The sequence below is a fragment of the Arachis duranensis genome, chromosome 3 (genome assembly GCF_000817695.3).
Source record: "Arachis duranensis cultivar V14167 chromosome 3, aradu.V14167.gnm2.J7QH, whole genome shotgun sequence".
NCBI lineage: Eukaryota > Viridiplantae > Streptophyta > Magnoliopsida > Fabales > Fabaceae > Arachis > Arachis duranensis.
Genome location: NC_029774.3, coordinates 111401437 through 111427108, shown reverse-complemented (window position 1 = coordinate 111427108; position 25672 = coordinate 111401437). Strand labels below are relative to the sequence as shown.

The window sequence follows — 25672 nt, the reverse complement described above, 5'->3', positions numbered from 1 at the left end:
TATTTTTTTAGGTGAGTAAGTAATATTTTTTAAATTTTAAATTTGTATTTTAAAAAGTAAATGTAATCTTCTAACCTTGAATGATTTTTCTCTCATATTTATTCTTAATCCATTTATAAAATAAATGGTGAGAGATCACACTTTATTTAAATTTTAGAAAATTCAAATCCATTTATATATATATATAACACCTTGATGCTTTCCTTTCATCTCTCACATCACCATTCTTGTATCTTACTGTCCGGTGTCCAAACACCAACAATCTCCATTTCTTTACTAATTAGGTGATGATATGGGTTTGTTCCAAGATAAGCGTGTGGTATACAAGCCTGTGAAGGATGTTAACTTAGGCCCTCATAGCACTGAATTCTATTTCCATGACAATGTTAAAGGTTCACCATAGCCCATTTTCTCTTGTGCTTTCTTCTTCCTTTTTGTTACTATCGTGCCATCACCCCTTTTTCACTTTCTTAACAGTAATTAATATGTGATGCAAATGCGTTTAATAATTCAGAATCACAATCATCAAAATTTCAATTACTGTTACAGCACCACGCATGACTGGCATTGTAGTCAAGATTTTCACTCTCTTGTTGGAAACTCGAGTATTTAGAGCCTCCATATTGTATCTACTCAAGAGGAATAATCTTTTCCACAAGGTTTGTGTTTAGACCACGTTCGCTTAATTAGCTTGGGTTCCGTCTTTTTTAAATTTGTTCCAATTAATTAAGGATGAATTTAATTCTTAGCAACATCATCCGTTTCTGCAGCTTATTACAAATGCAGATTTGGAAGATTCACCCCTCTATGTTCCCTTACATCACTTTGAAGGTTTGATATCTTTCACAAGTTTCTTTCCATCCATCACTTGTTCAACAATAAGGTCGTGTTTATTCCTGAGAAAAGAACAATACAAGACACTTGAGAATAAGACACAGAAGATATAGATATAAAAGTTTGTGTTTTTGTATTATCTATGGTGATAAATTAGAACAAATTATGAAAATTTAATTTATTTTCATTTTTTTTATTCAAAAAATTTGAGAAGAAAAATATAATAATAAAAAATATAATTATGAAAAATTAACAAAAATAATGAAAAAAAAATAAAAAATAAGATGTGTCCCTTATTAGTATGAGCACAATATTTCTGACTTTCTTTCATCTATTAAACATGATTTTGTATTTCTGTGTAAAAGTGTTCCGTCCCGTCCCTGGAAACAAATGCAGCCTAAGTGATTTGCTACATGATCGAATTTGTGGTTGTGGACATGGATGTCATTTGGATTCTTGAGTTCTGTTGGAGATATCATAATTAAATTAGTCCCATAGAACAATATTGTTAATTTTTATTTTTGCAGACCACAGAGAACAAGAAGTCAAATGCATAGATCATGCTTTAACTCCACAAGAGCAAGTTCAGCTTTCAATAGATTGTTTGCCTACATCTTCATCAGAAGAAGATGATGATGCACTTAATGGAAAAAATTCTTCATTCTGTCGGTGGACAATAATGGATTATTCTAGAGCCTATAGCTCAGGAGATATAACACCACGCATGGTATTATTTTATTTGAAATATTAGATATTCTTTCTGAAGTTCAAAATTTCTGATTTTGATCTCAAGATATCTACGGTTTACTTTGCCATTGCAAAGGTCGCAGAACGCTTTATAGCAGCTGTTGCTGAATCTTCAAAAGCTCAACTCCAAATGGGATTCTTTATTAACTACAACACTGAAGATATACTGAGGCAAGCAGATGAATCAACTCTTAGATATCAGAGAGGTATTTGTAACAATTCAGAATCTGATCAATGGCATAATTGAGCTCTGATACTCATTAGATGTATGTTTCTTTTGCAGGGGAACCTATCTCTGTCTTAGATGGAGTCCTAGTCGCTATCAAGGATGAAATAGATTGCTTGCCCTATCCAACCACAGGTGATGGTGTATTCAATATTACAAATATTAGCTACTCATAGATATTGGATTCAATTCCCTGAATCATCGAAAAAATTGGTGTCCTTAGGAGGTACAAAGTGGTTGCACAAAGAAAGGCCTTGTGCAGATGATGCTTGCTGTGTCGAGCGGCTAAGGTTATGTGGCGCCATACTTTCTGGGAAGACTAATATGCAAGAACTAGGGGCTGGAACTAATGGAATCAATCCGCATTATGGGTAACAAAACAATGTTTTACTTTAACATTATTATGTTACACAATCACATCTTTTGTGTCTTTGCATTAGAGTGGTGACAAAAGCATATTCTATCTGTTTCCATTAGGGCTACTAGGAACCCATACGATACAAATAAGATTGCCGGAGGTTCTTCGAGTGGATCTGCTGCTGTGGTGTCTGCAGGGCTATGCCCTGTTGCCCTTGGTGTGGATGGAGCAGGTATGTTGCATATCTGCTCTGACTGCACATCAAAGATTAACAAATTCTGTATGGTAATTGCTTATAACCGTAAATAGAAAGTCTGCATCCATATTGTTTGCATTTGTTTTCAGGATCTGTGAGAATTCCTGCAGCTCTTTGTGGTGTTGTTGGTCTGAAACCAACTTTTGGTCGTGTACCTCATTCCGGGTGGGTATTGTTTTTTGTTTGATTATGTTTAAGCACTAGTGCAAGAATTGTAATGAATTAGTAGAATGATGATATACTGCATTCAGAGTTCTTCCTCTAAACTGGACAGTTGGGATGGTGGGAATACTAGCAGGCACAGTTGAGGATGCATTGATCACGTTAGTAGTTTGTTATTCTTTCTTAAACAAGTTTTAAGATCACTTTTGCAGTTTCTAATGCTTCACTTTTACAGTTATGCAGCTATCTCTGGTGAAATTCCCTCCAATCAGCCATCCAAAATACCTGTAACAAACTATTTTCTTAAACTTACATCTTAGTTTGATTATGTGGTATATATTTAATTTAGCCTCTTCCTAATCTCTTTTAACTTTATGAATATACCATTACTGTGCGAACCTTTCACCAAGATCAATCTTCCACTGCTGCCAATGACAAAGTCTATATCTCACATCAAGTTGGCAAAATATGGAACGGTAAGGATATATTGATTGATTATTCAACTAGACAAATGAAACTATGGATTCCTCTAACATCAGCTTGATTTTTTAACCACTGATTCCTTCAATTAGTGGTTCAATGATTGCAGTGATGATATCAGAAGATGCTGCTCTCATGCTTTGAACAAACTTCAGGATCTTTATGGTTGGGAGGTGCTGCATGCAAATTTTTTGTTTTGAAAAAATAGCTTTTAACCCCCTTTTTTTTAAAAAATTACTGAACCCTTCAATGAGAAACAACAAAACAAAGTGATATTTATCTTAAACATACTAGACTGTAGATGTTACTATACCAGACATAGAAGTAATGTTCCGAGCACATTATCTAACAATCGGATCAGAGTGCTCCACTTCGCTTGATTCCTTTCGAGAAAAGTATGTATGAAATCTTAAGCCCCTGATTTCTCCTTGTTGTCCCCTCTAGATTCAGAGAGAAAATTTATTGATATCACAAAATTATTACTAAAGGAATTTTGCAGAATTAGGATGGGATACAAGGGTAGCACTTAATTTCTATAGTGCTTTCAGCAGCATGGAGTATATCAAAGCTCAAAAAATTAGGTGAGTCTTGGTCTGTGCTTTCTACTATTTTAGATTGGTCAAGCTTCAACAATTAGTACTATTTTAATAAATTATTTAATTGTTCATTCAATTGTGAACTTTCTATTAAGATGTTGTAATAAGTTGTAACACCAAAATAATAATGACAACATTAAATATTTGACATATATTTTAAAAATAAAAAATACAATAAAAAAAGTCATATATATAAGTAGGGGTGTTTGGGTGGGGTGAAACCGGGTTTAATGTGATTCAGACTCGGCCCAAAATATATATCGGATCTATTTGTTAGATTCGAACCCAACCCTAAACTCGATAAAATCTACATACTTTCGGGCCACGATTATACCGAGTGAAAATCGGACCGTTAACATTATCTTCTTATAAGCTAACATGTGAAAATATCCAAATTTCCAAGATTCCAACCATTATTTGATATGGTAAAATTCACTTAGAAAAATATATCAAGAAACAACCTTTTTCTAAAATTAAAGCATAACTACAATCAATACTAATATTGTGTAATAACACCAAATATTTAAATCAATACAAATAACACAATATTATGCATTAATCTAGTTAGTCTTATGCATTTTAAACATAAAACATTAATTTATAGTCTTATAATGACTAATAACACAAAATATTAAGGTTTACAATACTTAAATTACACATAAGAATAACCATCATGTATCACTAATAACACAAAATATTAATTGTGTATGATAACTAGGTCACCGGACCGAGTTCGGATGACTCGAACTATAGCTCGGACCCGACCCGAAATAATGACAGGGTCTATTTTTAAAACCCTTACCCGGTGAAATCACACAAAATTAACCCCTAAAATACTCGGAACCGGACCGGGTCGAGCCATGCACACCCTATATATAAGAACAATAAATTAAATAATATACTAAGTGGTTATTAGAAACTAAAACCAAACACATAATTTCTAAATCATGGACAGGAATCGGCTGTTACAGTTTCACAAGAAAATATTGGCCGAGGCAGATGTCATTGTGTCACCAACAACAGGGTTAGTTACTCAACCACGCACTTTAATTTCTTCACAATTGAAACACAATCGCTTTCTTTCATTAACTAAAACGACATGCATGCATACAGTGTCACTGCAAACCCAATTCAAGAGGATGCTATAAAGACTGGTGACTTTGACTACCCAAATGCAGGTACATTAACACGTGACATTAAGCTTTAATTTGCTAATAGCTATTATATAATTTGTAAATATTATTAATTTGCTACTTTGTTTCAGCTGCACTTGTTCGGTATTCCATATCAGGAAACTTTTTGGGACTTCCTGCGGTGACTATTCCAGTATGAATGATCGTTACTTTCTCCTTTTACATAGTGCTACTCAAAGTCCAAATCATTTATATCATTATATGTAATAAAAAAAACTTCACTTCACAGGTTGGATACACTGAATTGGGGTTGCCTATTGGTCTTCAATTTATTGGAAAGCCTTGGGCTGAAGCAACACTCATACACTTAGCATTTGCAATGCAGGTAAAATTAGTTCCTTGCTTTCTAATCATTACTTTTTTGAGATTAAGAACTAACATACATATGTATATGGTGCTGTATGCATGTTGTGATCCTAGGCCATCTGCATGCCGGAATACAGAAAGCCAGCAGTTTTCTATGACTTGCTAAGAGAAAATGAAAGTTAAATCCAGACCAGAGGTTTTCTATGATTTATTAAGAAAAATCTGCTATAGTGGGACATCTTCGGATAAATAATGATGATAGCTGCATGTTCTTTTCAATCAAAACATGATTAGTTGTCCTGTCTGCTCTATTGTGATCCTTTTTTAATCTTATTTTATTTCTATTCTTGAAAAAGGGGGAAAAGTTAAAACAGGTCCTACCGGGAGTCGAACCCAGGTCGCTGGATTCAAAGTCCAGAGTGCTAACCACTACACCATAGAACCTTTGTTGTTGTTTGCCACGTAATTATTATTTAATAAGTTGTGTTCTTATACATAGCATACACTTTTCAATCAAATTCGATTTGCTTGCTACATTTGGAAGTTTGAACTGTTTCGTTTTACCTGCTGTAGCCATTCAAAATGTATATTGGGATTTGAAAGGTGAGATGTACACGAAACTTAAAATAGTAACCAAACGTATAATTTGTCTCCATCCTCAATGGAATTTCAATAATTATTAATTAAACATCAAATGCCAAAAGGTATGAACGAATATTTTAGAAAAATTATAGAACTATGGTGAGCAATTTTCGTCCGCTAGAGTAACTTCCTACAACTGTTTACGTTATAAATATATTGTAAAATGCTTGGCAAGAGAGTAACAATAATGAGTGATTTGACAATAATGATTGATTTGATCGCCATTATAGTTTCAATCTTATCCCAGCGTGTATAGATGAAATCATAGTTGTGAAAACCGAATCGGTGATCGAATTGGTCAAACTATTAGGTTATTGGATTATTGGTTCAACTGGTGGATTATTGGTTAAACCGATTAACCCGGTTTTATATAAATAAAAAATAAAAAATAATAAAAAATTTAAAATTAAAATTTAAAATACATATTTATACTAATATTTTAAGAAAAATTAAGTTTCGAATTCTAAAAATAACTAATCCAAAGATAAACATAAAACAATATGAAACAATATAAAAATAACAGCTATAGGTTGAGACATGCTCCTATTTTAGTGAGGAGGTTCGAATTCCACCTCACCCATTTTAAAAAATTTTAATAAGGGGTTAGGAAAATTTTAATAAGGTGTTTGCCTAATCCTAGTTACAACTAGCATTCCGTAATAAGGTGAATGTTATAAAAATTTTAATAAGGTGTTTGCCTAACCCTAGTTACAACTAGCATTTCGTAATAAGGTGAATGTTATGGTACTTAAAAAATAATGTCTATTTAAAAAAATGTTAAAAATTAATATTTAATTTAAAATTATAAAAATATATAATTTTGAAAAAATTAAAATTTATTATAAAAGATAAATTAGACAAAATTTAAGTAACAATTCATAAGCATTATAGAATTGGTCCGATAATAATAAAGAACACAGGATATTGTGTTTTTTACATGACATCATTCTTTCGTATTATTATGTGTTGTTCACTAATATCTCTTATATTTTTAAAATATTATTATAGGAGAATAGTTAATATAATGGTATTCAATTTTACTATTTATTTATTAATTAATTTCTTTTTGTTAGATAAAAATATTATTATATAAAAAATAATTATATGTTAATGTCTCTATATACTTATAATACGATATTTATTATTTGACAGTTTAGTTATTTTAGTTATTTCTAAAGTTTTTAATTAACACTAGATAAAGAATGCGAGAACAATTATAGAGACGATTCAATTGGCCGAAAATAGTGTATAAAGTGTAATTGTTAGTTGACATAGAAAGTCTATAAATAAGTATTATGCTAGCATTATAAAAAAATTCAATCTTTTTTTTGAAAAATACTTAAAAATCCAAAACGTTCTTAACCCATTGACATCACCAAACACTTGGAATCTTAAGTAATTTCTTTGAATTTAAACACCTATAATTTATTTTTTTTATTAATAAAATGTTTCTATTTTTACGTATTCTTCTCTTTTACGTTTATCTTTTCTTCTTCATTCTTTCTTTAATTTTTTGTATGTCTTAATTTCTGCAATTTGTTTTGCCTCTAACACCTTACATTTCTTTGTTTATTTGCTAATTTCATTCCTTTTAATTTCTATTAACATTACAATTACAACATTGAGATACCCACATTTTCTTTAAACATATAACAAAATTCAAGTAAAACAAATTGGTACGTCCAGTGGGACATTGTCAATAGATTGTAGTTTGTCAAAAAAAAAAATCAAGAGTTCTCGAACTTGCATGTAACCAGTGGTAAAATCGTATTTTCAGATACTAAGAAATCAGCGTCAGTTGACATGACAATATATCTATAGCTTCTTTTTCTACTTTCAGTGATGAGATTAGAGAAAATGAGTCCGAAAATATTAATGCAATTTCAAACACAGAGTCTACTTTTTTGTCAGTGAGGCATGATGGTGTTGGTCATGTCCATCCAGAATTAAGTACAACTCACATAAATACTGTGGGGTGGCCACCTTATGGCTTGTCATCGGGGTATGTCCCTCTATAGTGACACAAAAATTGCCTGTACCTCTCTACTCAATATTTTAAAATTTTCTTTACCAAAATCCGTATGTCATGTCCAATGTACCTATTTCTGCGGTGTCAGGTTTGCATATATTACAACAAAACTTGCCACGTGTCATTAATGTAGGAAATAACAATGCATCTAATTCTACTACACCTACTGCTACTAGGGCAAAAAATTTCAGGCTTGTGTTTTCTTACGTATCAAGAGTAATGTCTATTAATTAACCTAGTCAAACTATTGGATCTTTAGTAAACATTAGGCAACAAATGGATGAAAGCCACCATAATTTAGTAAACATGTTAACTCATCAAATGGTGACAGTTTTAAATCCTCTTTTAAAAAATACAAACACTAAACAATTAAATATACAAGTTAATAGGATTGCTACTATAGTAAATTTAGAAGAAAATGATAACCATGATTTAAGATTTGATCATTTCAACCAAAATGGTAGAGTAATTCCTAATTATGATATTTATATGCCTAGACATAGTTAAAATGCTGATGATATGTTGAAAAGACTTAAGCAAAACAACTTAGGAGGCATTATAATCTAGCTAGAAACGTCGAACAAGTTTTAAACCATTTAGAATTTAATGTTGGTTATTTAAATATGTCATATTTGGTGTCAACTTTTCCTGAATGTATCCAACACACAAAGCTTTCAAGAGGTTGAAAATTTCTAAAATCCCTTACAAAAATTTTTAGAGAAGAAAATAGGTCTACAATAGAACATATTACTCGACATACTGTTGAACTTGGGGAAGTAACTTCTAATGAACATCTCAAGATGAGATATTTTTCTTTTTTTTAACAAAAATGCATTCAAGTGGCTCTCCAACTTGAGATCAAATTCTATTTATTCTTGGACGCAGTTCGAAAGAGATTTTCATGATCAATTTTTTTAGGTGAATTGAAAATTAGCCTTACAAATTTATTCTCTATTAAATACGCAGAGGGGAAATCCATGGACAGTTAGCTTATTTGGTACGGTTTTTAGAAACATAAAAAATAAGTATTTTACTCCGATTTCAGACATTAAAGTTGTCAAAATAGCTATTAATGGACTAGAATTTGGAGTTAGAAAAAAACTTGTTAATCAATATACTTTAGATCTTTTCCAGCTAGCTGAGAGGGTAAGACAAATAGAGCAAATTAAAAAAAATTCAAAAAATATTCTAAAAATATTTCATATGTTGATTGCTTTTTTGATAGTAGTGCTTCAGATGAAAAAGAGATTTATATTGCTGAATTACGTGGGGTCTTCATTATGTCTGCAAATCTTTGAAGCTAGTTAAAGAAAAAGAAAAAAAGTTTTTTCTTATTTCAAAGATGAAAATAAGATTTATTCTTTTGATATTTCAAAGGTAGACCAAATATTTGAGGTTTTATTAAAGGATAAGCAATTTATTTTACCAGAAAGAAAAAAATGCCTTCGGCTAAAGAAATAAAAAATAAAAAAATTTATAAGTTTCATAAAGTATTTTTGCACACCATTAATAATTGCGTCTATTGTAGGAATTTGATACAAAAAGCTATTAGGAAGGGAAGATTGAAGTTTGAGGATAAAATTACTATGAAGGTAGACACTAAACCATTTGCTACTGATTCAAATTATATTGAGTCATTCAACTTGTCGGTCAACATGGTAGAAATTGACACCACAATGGCTAGTGTTAAAAAAAAAATAAAGACCTAAGGGCTTTTGAGCGAGACAAGAAGCTGGTTTATCCTTGTCTTGGTGAGAATCTGTTAGATTTTTTGTTGAGAATTAAAGAATTTGATAGCACCATCGCTATTGCACAAAGTACAGTTCTGTTTTTGATAAGGAAGCTGCAAAAGAGTTTAAAAAGTATATAATTATAGAAAAGAAAAAGGCCGAGTTAAAAAATAAAATTGCTGAAAAGGAGAATAAATCTAATGAACTAAAGTGAAAAATTGCTAAAGAAAAATAAATGTTAGACTGTCAGAGTTCTTTGAATAAGTGTGTCAACAATGTTGTGATACAACCCGTCAACCAGAAGACGAAGATTGTGGTAATGAATGACAGAAAATTTTATAGCTTTTCTCAAAAGACAAGAGTCTCTATCGCCAAATTTTTAAATAATAAATGGGTCCAAATTCTTAAGAATGTGCAGAATCAACCTACTATTTTTTCAAAAGAAAAAAAATAAATAAGTGAGATTTAGACCTTTTAAGCCTAGATGTTATGAATTTCAATTATGGAATATGAATCATGCCCAAGATGGAGGTAGTGTATATGTTTCAAAAAATGTACCTGTTTCTTCAAAGTCATTTTTTTTTGTTATAATCCTAACATGAAGAAGGTTCCAGTTAATCTCATTGGCAAAATTGTCAGGATGTTCCAAAGTATTCTATGACTTTGAAGTAAAAAGAAAACATACCTGAATATGTTCCCTTAGAGCCATACAAGGAGTATAGTGAAGATTTTCTTTCTTTGCTAATTATGGCCAAATATACAAAAACAGGTAATTTTTCTACTCATCCTAAAGGCAATAAAAATGTAAAAAAAAATTTGGCTGAAAAAAGGGAGCGATTGAGCATGAAGGAGAAAAACATGAAGGTTTAATTACTGACAATTTTGACGTCGATTTTGATGATAGCTTGGATGCGATATTTTGAGTAAACTTGGTTGTAGTGTTAGTGCTACCTGAAGAATATAGTCAAGTTTAGAAAGTAGAATCATTAGAAGATGATTGTTATGATGTTCTTTTTTAGAAGTGAATGTTTATCGCTAAATGATAATATGTGTGGTGGAAGATTATTTGAGAAGCCTACTGAAAATGATAAGGAGCATTTTCACCACTACGTATCAAGGCTCGTGTTGATGGAAGGATAGTCAATTAGATTTTGGTTTATGAGGGAGTTGTTGTCAATCTCATGCTTGAGAGAATGATGGAAAAGCTTGAAAAAATAATTTTTTTTTTATCAAAAGTAGCATTGGAGTGACAGATTTTAATAGAAGGACTTCTTTTGTTAGAAGTGTGGTTCTGTTATCAATTGAGGTTAGTTCTATCAATAGACTAACTCTGTTTGTTGTTGTTCCTTCTAAGGCTGATTTTAATTTATTTTTGGGATGTAGCTGGATTCATGAGATGGGTGCTATTTTATCCATTCTACATCAAAAGTTAATTTTCTGTAATGAAGATGGGAGAGTGGTGGAAGTTCTTGCTGACAACAGTACCTGTTACTATGATGAGATACATGTGAAATTCAGGATGTATAATCCTGAAGTCAAGTCGCTGACTGTTGACACCAAGGTATTTGATCTTGAAAATATTGAGATGTTCAAAATAGATATAAATGATTTTATTCTAGTCCCTAAGGCCAGGGCGGATGCGACATCAGGAGAGACTTAGATAATGAGTTTGACGAGCCAACTGGCTCGACTGTCAGCTTATATGGCATGATAGAAAAGGGTGCATTGATTGTGTGCCTTATGATTGTATATATGATGATGGTCCTTAAGGTTTTGAAAAAAATAATACTTATAATGTGAGAAAGGTTAATGTGCAGGATCCTTTGGAAGAGGTAGATATTAGTAACAGTGATCATCTCAGACCAATATATCTGAGTAAGATGTTACCTGATGATTTCAAAAAAGAAGTTGTAGAGATGTTGAAGGAATATTGTGATTGTTTTGCATGAGAATTATTTAGAGATGTTAGACTTGAGTCATGAACTAGTAGAGCATCAATTACCACGAAAAGCCAATGTCGAACCTGTCAAACAACCACCAAAAAGATTTGCACTTGAGGTTGTGCAGAAGATTAAAGAAGAGATTGAAAGACTTCTTAAGGCTAAATTTATAAGAACAACAAGGTATGTCAACTGGATTTTCAATGTTATTCTTGTCATGAAAAAGAATGAAAAATTAAGGATTTGCATTAATTTTAGAGATTTAAATTCTGCAACACCAAAAGATGAATATCCAATGCATATAGTTGATTGTTGATAGATTCTACTGCTAGTCATGAGATTTTATGTTTTAAGGATGGATATTCAAGCTATAATCAAATATACATAATTGAGGAAGATATGTCAAAAATTGCATTTAGGTGTTCAGGTATTTTAGGAACTTTTGAATGAGTTGTGATGCTATTTGGGTTTAAAAATGCTGGTGTAACCTATCAAAGAGTTATGAATAATATTTTTCATGATTTCATTGGAAGTTTTATGAAAATCTATATTGATGTTGTAGTTGTAAAGTCAAATGCTAGAAAATGGCATCTAAAAAATTTAGAAAAATATTAGAAAGAATGAAAAAACATAAATTGAAAATGAATCCTTTAAAATGTGTTTTTGGTGTGAGTGCAGAAATTTTTTTTGATTTTTTGGTGCAGAAAAAGGAGATTGAAATTAACAATAATAAGTCAAAAGCTCTCTTAGAGGCTTTTCCTCCAGCTAACTAAAAACAGCTGCAAGTATTTTTAGAAAAAGTCAATTACCTTATAAAGTTTATTTTCAATCTGTCAGGAAAAACTAAGCTCTTTGCACCTTTGATCAAGTTGAAAAAAGAGGATTAGAGCATTAAGAAGCTTTTGACAACATCAAGCAGTACTTGACTAATCCTCTTGTTATAACACTTCCAAGGCACGGAGCACCTCTAAAACTTTATGTGTCAGTTTAAGAAGTAACAATTGGTGGAATGCTAGCTCAAGAAGATGAGGACGTCAACGAAAGAGTAATTTATTATCTAAATCGTGCACTAAATAATGTCGAGAGCCGTTATTCTCCAATTGATAAACTTTGTTTAGCTTTATATTTTTTTTTGTCTTAAAATTAAGTACTATTTGATTCTTAGGAATGTTTATTTAATTTCTAAGTTTGATGTTCTCAAATATATATTGTCTTCTCCAATTTTGCATGGTAGACTAGGAAAATAGATGTTAGTTTTGACAGAATTTTTTTAATATTTTATTCCTGCAAGAGTGTTAAGAGACAAGTTCTGGCTAATTTTCTAGTTAACCATTTCTGTATCGACATTGATAAAAATTTATTGAATTTTATTGGTTTGATACCTTAAAATTTATATTTTGACAGTTTATACTACAAGGGTGGTATCGGTATAGAAATTTTAATTATTTTTTCAAATGGTGAGCTAAGTAAATTCCTCTTTGAATTGAATTATTCATGTTCCAACAATGAGGCAGAATATGAGGCGTTAATAATAGGATTGAAAATATTATTAGAAAGAGGAGTAAAAAATATAGAAATTTTTGGGGATTCACAACTTGTAGCGGTCAAGTATCTCTTGAGTATAGGTGTGTTAGTGAAAAATTAATAAAGTATTTCAACGTAGTTACATACAAAGTTGTTGAGTGAGTTTGACAATATCACCGTGAGGTATGTTCCAAGAGAATTAAATCAAAAAACAAATGAATTGGCCCAAATAGTTTCAAGATATAAGATCAAGTCTACAACACTAGAAAAATTGATAAAGATAAAGGAAATATTTATTCCTTTGAGAGAAAGAGAATTGTTTTTGTTAGAAAAATTAGACCCAAAAGTTAGAGAGTTTCAATTGTGAAATATTTAAAAAATTTAAATATCAGTGTCGATAAAAAAACTTAAATACAAAGCTCAAAGTATGTTCTAATGAATAATGTGTTGTTTAAGAAATCTATCGATGAAAATTTCAACATGTTTGGAAAAAAAAGAGGCATATTTAGCTCTTGCTGAAGTGTATGAAGAAATTTGTGGTGTCCATGAGTCAGAAAAAAATGTGTTATAAATAGGAAAAGATTATATTGGCCAACTATTCAAAAAAATTGTGTGAATTATGCTAGATCTTGTAAGGAGCATAAAAAACATGAGAATCGTCAACATATTCTAGCGTCAGAATTGCATGTTATAATTAAATCATGGTCGTTTAGAAGTTTGGCTTTAGATTTGATTGGGCAGATCCATCCACCTTCTTCTAAGCTCATAAGTTTATTTTAGTTGGTATTGATTATTTTTTTAAATGGGTAAAGGCTATCCCTTTGAGGGAGGTAACTCACAATAAAATAATTAATTTCATTAAGGAGCATATTGTGCATAGATTTGAGATTTCTCAATCTATTACCATTGATCAAGGAATCATGTTTATTAAAAAAATCATAGAATATGCCAAGTCTAGGGATATAAATGCTTTCTTCTACACCTTATTATGCCCAAGCTAATGGACAAGTAGAGACAGTGAATAAAATTTTGATTGCATTAATTAAAAAATATTTTGAAAGGCAATAAAAAAATGGCACCAAACTCTCAGTCAAGTTCTTTGGACTTATAGAAATTATCCAAGAGGTTCTACTGGAACTACTCCATATAAACTAGTCTATGGTTATGATGCAGTATTGCCGATTGATATCAGTTTGCAAGGTATAAGGGTGCTAGACAAGATGAGATACTAGTAGTAGATTATTGAAATTCTTTACATGACGAGCTCAATGAAGTAGATAAAATAATGTTAAGAGCTTTAGAGTGGGTGATTCGACAAAAGGAGGTTATGTCAAAATCATACAACCGCCAAGTTAAAGTAAAGACATTTGCAGTTAGAGATTGAGTGTAAAAGACAATTTTATTTATAAAAAAAGTAAAAAATTTATAGTAAGTGGTCTCCAACTTGAAAAAGATCTTATATAGTTGACAAAGCTTATTCTAAAAATGCCTATAAAGATTATTGAAGTTGGATCAGAAAAAAATTCTTTTGATAAATGATAAGTGTTTAAAAGTGTGTAGATCAGACATACATGAGAAAAAAATTCCACATATTTAGAATAAGAAAATACCCGGTTGAAATATCAAATCCTAAAATGAAAGGCCAATTGACATTTTTAATTTAGTTTGTCAAATTTAAGATAGGTACAAGTTGACACATTTATGTGCTTCCTATAACCTACAAGTTTTAATGATAGTGTAAAGCATTAAGTCTATAAAACAAATATATATTTAAGGTATTAATTTAAAATAAAAGTCAATGCATGAAAATAACTTATTACTTTTTAAGTATAATCCAACACATGCTAACATATAAAAAATGAAAGGGTTAATGGATAAATCTGTGTAAAGATAAAAGCATGTCAACAAAGTCACTATTTATTTTGACAGTACTTAAGACAAATACATATGAGATAGCATGCACCATTGCAACTTGATATAGGCAAATATGAGGTCATCTCAAATAAAATATAAAAGAGGTCATTGAAATATTAATAATTAGTTTTACATGAAGTAATGTAATAAATTTTCAAATGTAGCAAACGTTAACTAGTTTACAAAATAAAGATAGGGTGCATATAAGAGCAAATAAAAAAGTAAAATTTTTTTTAATATACTTAATATGTAAAACCTAATAAAAAGAATGAGAATTGCAGAAACATATTAAAAGAATAGTTTATATGCAAAGTGTAAGATTAAGCTTTAAAGATCTCTTTCAAATGGGTAACTTCAGTATGGAGAGCAGTTTGAAAATTTATGGCTTTTTTTGCAGCTTGATGCGAGGAAAGCATTTTCTTTTCAATGGATTGCAATGATGCATTGCTATTGTCAAGCATGCTACTTGCTTTAAAAAGTTGACCTTCATTCTTCATCAAAGCAGCATCTAACTTTTTTTTTTATTTCCTTCTTGACAATCAGCTATTGTTTCAAGTCTTAAATCTTCTTAGATAATTTATGAGTCCGACCTTTAGCTTTTGTAATATGGGTAGATAGGATAATTTCAACAATTTCAAAAGACGAGGTGTCTTATTTCAACTTGAAAAAAGCTTCAGTTGATTGCTGGTGTAATAAGATAGCTCTTTGAGAGTCTGCTGAAAATTTGACATAAAGGTCCTCAAAAATCTTTCGCAAACGAGCCAATAAAAGGTCGATAGACTCATCATCGAAGTAATTGAAAAGGTCTGAAAAATGTTAAAAAGATAAACCTTAAGGTTAAGATCAATGACAAGCGTTAAGAGAGGTTTGGATAGGATGGTACCAAGTTATTTTCTCAAAGGAAGTAGAATGGATTTGTCAACAGTCTTGGTTGTGGGAGGTGTGACATGGAGTTATTCTGTTGAAAGGTGACTTTGAATGGTAGAGTAAGATTCAACTATGATTTTCTTATCCGCATCCATACACTTCATTCAAACCTTCTAAGTGAAACAACAAGTCATTTACCATAATATTGGAGGTATGAGAATGGATAGAAATGATTGGCATTTATTTTTTCAACAACTCACTCAGATAAATTTCAAAATTTTGAATCTAAAACAAAAATACAAAAGAAGGTGTCAATAAAATTTGTAAAAAAAAGGCATTAATTAGTCTAAATGACATATTATATCTTATCAGATTTGATATTGGGTGTGGGTTAATTTGATATGATAGCTGTAGAATTTTCGGTGTTAGACACAAATAGTGAAAATGGGAGGAGTTGCAGTGATCTGAAACGAGAAATGAAATAAGCGCGAAGATAATTAATGAGATTAATATAGAAAGAAACATGATGATAAAAAAATCAACATGAGAAACATCATTAGTAGTCAAATTCTTTAAGACAATATTATTTTTAACCTGGAAGATGTGAGAATAGATGAATGTACTTGAAGAACAAATTGACCACTGAGACAGAAGGCATCGACATTATTATCTTTAGAAAAGAAGTTACTTATTACTTTATTACTAGACGAGTTGCTCTCATCTTTCTCATCATTGTTCTAAGAGATTGCTGATCCCTTATTATTGCCATTGGATGTATTTGCCGTGTCTTTGTTATCATTATTTGAAGATGATCACACTGTAATTGGTTTAACTTTTTTTTTTCGACCTGACAATTTGGGCAATTAGGATTGAGCCTACTTTTTCCTACAAGTTTAGCAGAAGTCTTTTTTAGAGGAGGATTAGCAGCAAGTGATGTAAATTTTTTCTCTGAAAAAAAAAAGACATCATACATGGAAAAGAAATAATATTTAGATACAGTGTTTGGCATATAGACTATTATTCTTAGGTCATTTCCACCTGAAAATTCAGCAAAAAGTAGTTGAAAAGTTAAGAATTATGACCAAATGGTAATGCTTTTCTCCTATATGACGATCTTAGTTAGGACAAGAGATTGTGTTAACCATTATGGACCAGCTTGACAGTTGGCAAAAGAAGTTAGATTGACAATTAAATTAGAACAGGTAGAATTTACTTCTCTGAAAAGTATTGTCCTTCTGAAGGTTCAACAAATCTTCTAGTGAAGCGATTTTGGTAAGCAAAAATTGAACCTCTTAAAGATGGTAAGAAGATGAAATGGTTTGAGCTAGTCTAAAATGTTTAGATACAGTGTTTGGCATATAGACTATTATTCTTAGGTCATTTCCACCTGAAAATTCAGCAAAAAGTAGTTGAAAAGTTAAGAATTATGACCAAATGGTAATGCTTTTCTCCTATATGACGATCTTAGTTAGGACAAGAGATTGTGTTAACCATTATGGACCAGCTTGACAGTTGGCAAAAGAAGTTAGATTGACAATGTTGCCTTTCTCTGCCAAGTAACAAAATACTCATAAGAAGTGTTTCATTTTCTCATGTGGAACCTTCGACGTCAGAAAAAATTAAGCAGACAGTGCTCCACAACTACAAAATCTGTAGGATTCATTTTTTTTGTTTGGACGTAGTTGCAACTCAGACTCAAAATGGCAGAAAGACATAATTAAAAAAATCAAACGGGACTGTCAACATTAGTGATTTTCTTCTTCTCCCTTATAAGATCTGTGATCCAATTTAAAGTGAGATATAGTTGAGCCAAAAATAGTTTGGCTAGACACAACTTTCTACCTTCGACTAACATAGTGGCGAATGAAAGATAAATGGCTTCAACTTGAATGCTTCGGGTATTAAAAATCATGTCGCTCAACCAATAGAGAAGGAAGGTTATGTGCTCATTATCAGAAACATGATCTTCATATTGACTTTTGTTATTGCGAATGAAATTCTGGTAAGTGGTGGAAGAGAGGTCCATGGAATACTCAACTCTTGTGGTTGACCTCATAGTAGTTAAAATTTTCTCTCCCAAAAGAGGTAAGCCAGTTATAGCAGTTATATCCAGAAGAATAGGAGTAATCATGCCGTATGGGATGTGGAAAGTATGAGAAGTCTTGTCCCAAAGTATAACGCAGCTCCCATTAGTCTTGAATTAATGGTGTAGGAGTTTTTACTGAATTGGATTAGATCATATATTCTAATTTCTTTCCACACTAACATCTTTTCGGTTTCGACCCTATCCAGTCAAGAATAGTAGCCTTCAATATTAGTTTTTGGGGGGTTATGAATAATCTATTGTGTGAGTTGAAATACCCAATAGATATAGAATTTCGGAAAACGATGAATTTTTTTTAGAGTGACTAGAGAAGGAATTTTTTATCTTATTTGTGTCATTGAAAAAGATAATCGAACCAATAAAAACTACATCGCTAATGGTGAAAGAAAATAGCACCTGAATTTTTATATTTTTTACTTTGATGCCTCTGGTTTTGCTTGACTATTTTTGACAATAAAATTATTATAAATGGCCACTTTGAGTGAAGAAGGAAGGCTATTGTTGTTCGAAGTTGTTATGAAAGTACATGTTAAAGAATTTTAGTATTGATACTCGGAGTTGTCAACAATAATCCAATAAGCTACAAAGACAGAAAATAGTGCATAAGAAATAAATAAAGATTGAACTTATATGAATTTAATTATTTGACTTAAGCAAAAAAAATAAAAACACAAGATGGAACCAGATTTAATATTACTTGTCAATATTTACGAAAAAAAACTTGACTATTTAGCACTGAATAATAAGATAAAGTATAGTGTATATGTTAGTTTTACTATTCTGGAGAATTCTTAGTTTCACTCTTTTTTCTTTTTTTTTTTTTTCTATTCTTGCTAACATAAAAGAGTGTATAACGAAGAGTACATGACGAAGGTATATAATAATAAATATGAATGTGCAAATAGAATTTTAATAATTTTGACCAATACAAGTAGGTATATATTTTGTTTACTAGGGGTATAATTTATGAGTATTATATATAAAGATTCTCATCATCTTATCTCCAATCAACTAATATGCTGTTTCAATAGCTCAAAGTTTAAAAAGGTATGGATACAAAAATTTGAATGAGCATTCAATCAGAGAAACCAGATCCAATGTAAAAATTTAGTATAATACCTTCATTTACAATTATTAAAATATGATGTCAAATATTCTTATTAACAAATCTATATAAATAGTACTAATGACAGAAAAAAAAAATATCCAAATGTTATGATATTATGTGTGAGTAATAAATTAGGTTCATGATAAAAATAAAAAAAATAAAAAGATCATGTTAAATTTTAATCAATTCTAACTCCTCAAAATTAATAATAAATAAAGAGAATAATGTCTTAATAAAAAATTTTAAAGTTTAAACAAACTTTTGAGATGATTGGTAGACTGATTGAGCTCATATTAAATTGAAGAAATATTCAAAGACAACATGAATAGTAATTCAGATATTAAATTCTGGCTTAAATCTAGAAATTGAAACTATTAGTCTCCTGAAATATTTTGTAATTTGCAAAATAATATTTTGCTACTCAGATAACTCAAAAAGACATTTATTTTTTATATTATTTTAGTATGAGTAGTGTTTTTCTAGAATTAAAAAAAAAATAAACGATGAAACTAGCAATTGAAGCTTACCTGAAATCTCTAGAGAGTTAGGAGTAGTTAGGTCTTTGAAGGCGAAAATCACCATTGTAAATGGGTGTTGAAAAGGTGAAGAACACTAGGTTAAAGAAGAAAAAAATTTTCGGTGTTGCTTCTTTCAATTACTAAAGTATCATTTTCTTTTTTTATAGGTCTTTATCTATAACTTTTTTTCATGTGCTCTTTGTAGCGTTTGGTAGAGAGATAGAGACTGAAAGATTAAGATTGAGAGACAGAGACTAAGAGATAGAGATTGAAATAAATTTTAGTATTCTGTTTGGTGCAAAGTGAGAGACAGAAATTGAAATAAGAATAAAACTTTAATTTAATTTTCACAAAGGATAAAATTGGAATTGATTAATTGAAATGAGAGTATTTTAGATATAAAATATTATTAAAATTTCAGCCTCTGTCTCTAAAAATTTCAGTTCTCTAAATTTTAGAGATAAAGACAGAAATTTTAGTACCGTTATACGGTTTAATATTTGGTTTCTATCTATTGAATAAAAAAATAATAACAATAAAAAAGTAGTAATAATATATACCTATTGCCTTTGTTACTATAAGATAACAAAATATTTTTACTTTCAATCATAGTATATTTTTAAATGAAAAATTTTAGATAAAAATTATTATTATATTAAAAAATAATTATATGTTGATGTTTCTGTACATTTATAATATAATATTAGGTTAAGTACCAAAAATACCGTCGAATTATTCAAACGCTGACAAAAATGCATCCAAATTTTACTATCGACAAAAATGTCTTTAAATAATTTAAAAATACAACAAAAATATCTAACAGTAAATATGTATTTTAAAAAATACCTTAGAGATTGAATTTTGATACAATTTTTTTTCAAGCATAATTAAAAAAATGAGATATTATTATTCTTAAAATTTGATAATTTTTGCTGAATATATATTTTTTTGTGAATTTTTAAAAGTATTATTGGTTGTTAACAAAAAAATTACAAAAAATTATATACTTAACAAAAAATCACCAAATTTTAAGAATAATAATATCTCATTTTTCTAATCATACTTACAAAAAATCGCATCAAAATTCAATATCTAATGTATTTTTTGAGAAATACATATTTAATGTTAGATAATCTTACAAAAAAAACTAACATTAAATATGTATTTTTCAAAAAATACATTAGAAATTGAATTTTGATGCTATTTTATGCAAACATGATTAGAAAAATGAGATATTATTATTTTTAAAATTTGGTGATTTTTTGTTAAGTATATATTTTTTTGTGATTTTTTAAAAGTATTATTGGTTGTTAACAAAAAAATATAAAAAAATAATATACTTAACCAAAAATCACCAAATTTTAAGAATAATAGTATCTCAATTTTATAATTATTCTTGCAAAAAATTGCATCAAAATTCAATCTCTAAGGCATTTTTTAAAAATATATATTTACTATTTGGTATTTTTGTTGTGTTTTTAAATTATTTAAAGATATTTTTGTCGATAATTCAAGTATATTTTTGTCAGCGTTTGAATAATTCAGGGACGTTTTTGGTGGTTAACCCTATAATATTTATTATTTGACAGTTTAGTTGTTTAACTAACACTTTTTTAATCGAAATTTTGAATATTCTTGGTTCAGAAATCAGAGCTACTTTGATTAGCATGATCATGAATTATTAATTATAGCATCACATTTCGTTTGAAATGCAATGGATATTCAATCATATCTCTGAACTAAAATGTGCAACACATGTGATCAAAGAATTGTGCTATATCTACAAAATGCATAAATTCAACCTTCAATGATTGCCGTGAAATATCTAATAGCAGATGATCATATTAAAATAAAGGGCCGTTGTGGCTCTAGGGTATTTTGTGTCTGATGAGTAACATGGGGAGTAACATGCAACTGTTTGGTGAATTGGTGATAATAATATTATATTAAGTCATAGAAGCAGCTCATTATTAGTCATCAATCACGCCAGCGGGGTTAGGCTAGGATACACTCCTATCATCGTTTCCATGTCTTTATAACTTCTTTCCGTTTCTGGCTTTGATTTTAGTCAACATCAAAATGTGGCATGTCGGGGTGGTGGCGCAGTTGGCTAGCGCGTAGGTCTCATAGCATAGAGTGATCCTGAGGTCGAGAGTTCGAGCCTCTCTCACCCCATACTTTTTGTTTTTCTTTTCATAACTTGGTTAAGGACGGTACATGGAATTGAGTAATTGAAGCAGGCTCAAAAATCATAAACCATATATCAAAATTCCAACTTTTATTTGCTTCTTCAAGCACTGCTATTTGGAGACAAGAATGAATGAACCAAATTTACAACTCAGCCTTTCAGATTCTTCCTCGCCTGCTTACACTCTTGCTTCTAGGGGGAACCAACTTACCAAGGTTACTATTATGGCGGCTCTTCTCGTTGGCGATGGATGCTGGATTAAGCGAAATTGGCGACTCGGAATCTCTTTTGGACAGACACATATCAGTGTGGTGCAATTTGAATTGTTCAACACCATTTTGTTGAGCTTGTGTAACTTCATTAGTCAACTCATTAATGTTGCCTGAATCAATTAGGAAGTCTTCCAAGGTTGCAAGGGACTTCAACTGCTGTCCAAGAGATGCAATGGTTTTCTTGCAATCAGCATATCTACTAGCAGCCAATGCAAGTTCCTTCTCCTGCATTACAAGATGCCAAATTCTCTACTTCATTTTCACATGCTAGATATTATTCAATTAGTATCTATTTTTTAAGTTTCAATAAGTATATGGCGAGAAGGATTAACAAACTGACCTGCTTTAACTTCGACTCGTGACTTTGCAAAGCTGCGTTGTCTTGCTGAAGTTGAACTTCCTGCTTTGTTTTTGAAAGCTCATCCTCCAGTCTCCGGAACTTGATCGAGTTCTCCATAGACAAAGCTTGCTCCTTCTGAATCTTTTCCTCCAAGGAACAGATTTTTGCAGCCAACTCTTGTATATCACTTTGAGCGATTCCAAGTTTTGACTCGGCTACTTCCTTCTTAGTTTTGGTTGCTTTTAGTTCTTCATATCTTTCTTGATTTGATTTGTTGGCAAGAGCTAACTGAGTTCGAAGCTCTGTTACCTTCAACTCTGCTTCTCTAATCCGACTATGTGATGCCTCAAGCTGCATTTGGCAGTTGGTTAAGCTATTCTGTACTTCAAGTTTATCAGCCTCCATTTTCTGTAGCATCTTTTCCAACTCACTCTTCTTTTGAATGATGGCTTCAACTTGAGCTTTCATTGTACCCTGGCAAACACTGATTGCTTTAACAGAATTGCTTCCACTTTCTGCATCCGGCAATGCAGCAAGCTTTTCCATCTCAAGGAAATCATCCATGAGGTTGATCTCAGTTGAAGGGGCCATATGGCTTTTCCCATTAGCCTTTTGGTTCTTTAATTGATCAAGTTCCGTTACTAAATTTGATGACCATGATTCGCTACGGCTTGGCTCGTGTTCATTGATCTCCCAGCCCCCTAATTTACGCATGTCATTTTCAACTGCAAGTAGCCTCTCTCCACTATCTGACATACTATCTGTGAATGACTCAACATAAACTGAAGATGCAGCCAAAGACCTGTGATCGTTAATGGGAATTGCTTTTCGAGAAATTGCTTTCAGTCTACGGCACTCAGCTTCAAGCTTAGCAACCTTCTTGACACTCTCCAAATGTTGCTTGCTTGCAATTTCAGCAGCCTCAGCACTCAAGTCCCTTTCAGCAATCCTGTATTCTAATTCTTCAAGCCGAGATTCAAGCTCAAGTTTAAGACTTGAATTCTCTTTCTCCATTGCCTCAAGTCTCTGATGAAGGTCAGAACGAATTGATGCAGTAGCATCTGCTTTAGCTGTTTGAAGTGAAGCTTCGAGTTCCACAACCTTTCCCTCAAGCTCAGATCTTTTCCGCTCCCACTCATGACATTTAATTGCCATAGCTTCAAAGATCTTTTGCTCTTGCTCCTCTCTAGCTTGTCGAAGCTGCCGCATACACTCTTTGAGTGCCCCATCAAGATGACCAACTCGGTCTTCAAGAATTGAGTTCTTTTGCTTTGCAGTGTCAAGTTGTTGCTTTAAAGACACCACTTCTTTTTCAGCCTTCTCCCAACCTGAAAAAATACAATGCCAATGCAGATTTCATTTAGCCAATTGATTAACATATGAATAGCAGGGGAAAAAAGAGACAGCTTTTCACACAATTTGGGTTAAACCACACAATAGCCCCTTCTGCACCTTGGTCAAGCAGAAGCAGATAATTACACTGTCCTAAAGCAAGGAAAACACTACTCTGGCATCATGATTTGAAGAATCTCTCCCCAGAAAATTTCCCCCCATGATCTCCTGAAGTTTCTGTTTGAGCTTTCAAGCTATGACTTGAATGCATGTCACATTATAAGCATTTGAATTAGCACTACTTCCACTGGACATGCAAGGAATTAAGGGGAAATGAACAAATACCTGAGACAGCTTCTTCAGCAACTTTAGCATGCTGTTTTACCAAGTCTTCTTTGGCACTAATATTAAGGAGAGCGGCTGCAAGTTTGTCATTTAGAGCCTTCACACCAGTATCTTCTTCTTTATTCTTCTTTGGTGTACTATGTTCTTCTTCATTTGGTGGTGGAGCTTTGGATGTGACTTCTGGTGATTGAGTAGCTTGGGTTGCATACACCTTTCCAACATGTGACACAAAAAAGAATACTAGAGTCATCATATTGTTTTCCAAATTTACAATAATCTGATCAATCAAAGATATTAACAAAGAGGACATTCCAACGAGAAATCCTCCAATACACAGAAAAAGGAACAATTACTCAAGTCTCTAATACTCTAAAACTAAGCCTTTTGTAATAAGACAGCCACATCCAATAGGATCAATCAAAATAGAATCCAGCAAACCCTGCAATTGAAAAGGGTGAAACCAGGGTCAATTGTATTTGTAGCACTGTATATAATCTCCATTGCCCACCTGGTCATCAAAGAATCTCTCTGAAAGAGAGGATATTGATCCCGAACTCTCCGTTTCGCCCGGACTTTTCTCCGATGACTTCCTGCGCCATAGCCAACTCCTTCGGTCCATCTACACTACAGGTATACAAAAGCAGAACTTCCCTCTTAGTCCCTCACAATTATCTTATCTTCGAGCATCATTATACAACCCAAAAGAAAGATGAGAACTTGATCTGGGATCTAAAATGCACTCAAGATGATTGCCATGATTCTGATCATAATTCAAAATTATCTAGCTGGCAAATTCTGCAAGCAAAACACACATGGAAAAGAAAAAAGGGGGGAAAAAAAGAATCATTAGAATGAATCAAGAATCAATTTTTACAGTGTTAGTTATTCGCTTTGCTTAGAATTCACTTCCCAATTCCCATCACAAATCATCAATCTATCTACCTCCATTTTTGACTTGTAGTGATGCTTCTCATAAAAGGGCAGTGCTTTAAATTGAAGCATGAAAGGAATCACCACGTAATAGAGAATTACAATTTGCAAGTAACCAATACCCATTGAAAAAAAAATGATTTATTTTTCTGTTGGGGCGTTTTTTAATGGGTATTACTTTAGACTCAAAATTGTACCAACTCTTCTGACAGATAAGCACCTACCAAAGACTCCCCAATATGACGCCATTGAATTCAATCAACACAATCACATTGAAGAGAGTCCTGTTCCTATAGCATCATGCCAACAAATAAGCAAGAAAAAAAGAATCAATAAAAATCCGAATGAATCAAGCAAGAGAGTGTGACCCACTTCAACTATCAGCGAGAAGATTGCATTGATGAGTAGTTTGGTTGAATAAAAAGAGCCACGACTCAAGAAAGTCAAGAACAAGAATGAATGAATGTGTGATGATGAGTTAGAATCATAGTACCTTGCTTGCTATGTGAAGAAGGTACACCAAGAGAGAGAACGGGGGAGACAAGTTCCGGGGATCGGAGAAGGAATGTCAGGAATTGCAGGGAGGGAAGGGACATCATGGGAAGAAACAACAATGCTACTAACTAATACAAGATTCAGAAATATTATCCTACACGTTTCTTCCTAATCGAAAATATATAAAAAGAACAAAAGACGCATACAAACAATGAGGAAATGGAAAAAGTTTATAT

General features: G+C 31.6%; 2 protein-coding genes and 2 non-coding genes across 6 annotated transcripts; 2 read left to right on the top strand and 2 right to left on the bottom strand.

Annotated features, from left to right (window-relative positions):
• The first annotated feature begins 225 nt into the window (after positions 1–225).
• LOC107480178 (fatty acid amide hydrolase-like) lies at positions 226–5813 on the top strand. The gene is made up of 20 exons (XM_052258768.1): positions 226–392; positions 550–659; positions 771–831; positions 1362–1561; positions 1658–1787; positions 1865–1942; positions 2031–2178; positions 2285–2397; positions 2511–2586; positions 2673–2744; positions 2819–2870; positions 2994–3059; positions 3156–3236; positions 3358–3458; positions 3552–3644; positions 4615–4683; positions 4773–4837; positions 4924–4985; positions 5082–5177; positions 5273–5813. The coding sequence occupies exons 1-20, from the start codon at positions 293–295 to the stop codon at positions 5339–5341; spliced, it is 1842 nt and encodes a 613-aa protein (XP_052114728.1). The 5' UTR covers positions 226–292; the 3' UTR covers positions 5342–5813.
• On the bottom strand, positions 5531–5602 carry TRNAQ-UUG (transfer RNA glutamine (anticodon UUG)). The gene has a single exon. It is a non-coding gene; the product is annotated as a tRNA-Gln (tRNA).
• Positions 5814–21625: 15812 nt separating the features above from the next.
• On the top strand, positions 21626–21709 carry TRNAM-CAU (transfer RNA methionine (anticodon CAU)). The gene is given in 2 exon segments: positions 21626–21663; positions 21674–21709. It is a non-coding gene; the product is annotated as a tRNA-Met (tRNA).
• Positions 21710–21793: 84 nt separating this feature from the next.
• Positions 21794–25672, bottom strand: LOC107480192 (filament-like plant protein). Of its 3 annotated transcripts, none has more exons than XM_016100334.3 (5): positions 25435–25672; positions 24520–24635; positions 24012–24222; positions 22335–23662; positions 21794–22219 (listed from the first exon to the last, which is right to left on the bottom strand). In XM_016100334.3, exons 2-5 carry the CDS (start codon positions 24628–24630, stop codon positions 21881–21883), a joined length of 1989 nt encoding a protein of 662 aa, XP_015955820.1. In that variant the 5' UTR covers positions 24631–24635; positions 25435–25672; the 3' UTR covers positions 21794–21880. The 3 variants fall into 3 exon arrangements, with proteins under 3 accessions (XP_015955820.1, XP_015955818.1, XP_052114042.1); XM_016100332.3 differs by having other exon boundaries at positions 24520–24806; positions 25435–25671; XM_052258082.1 differs by lacking the exon at positions 25435–25672 and adding an exon at positions 25314–25397 and having other exon boundaries at positions 24520–24806.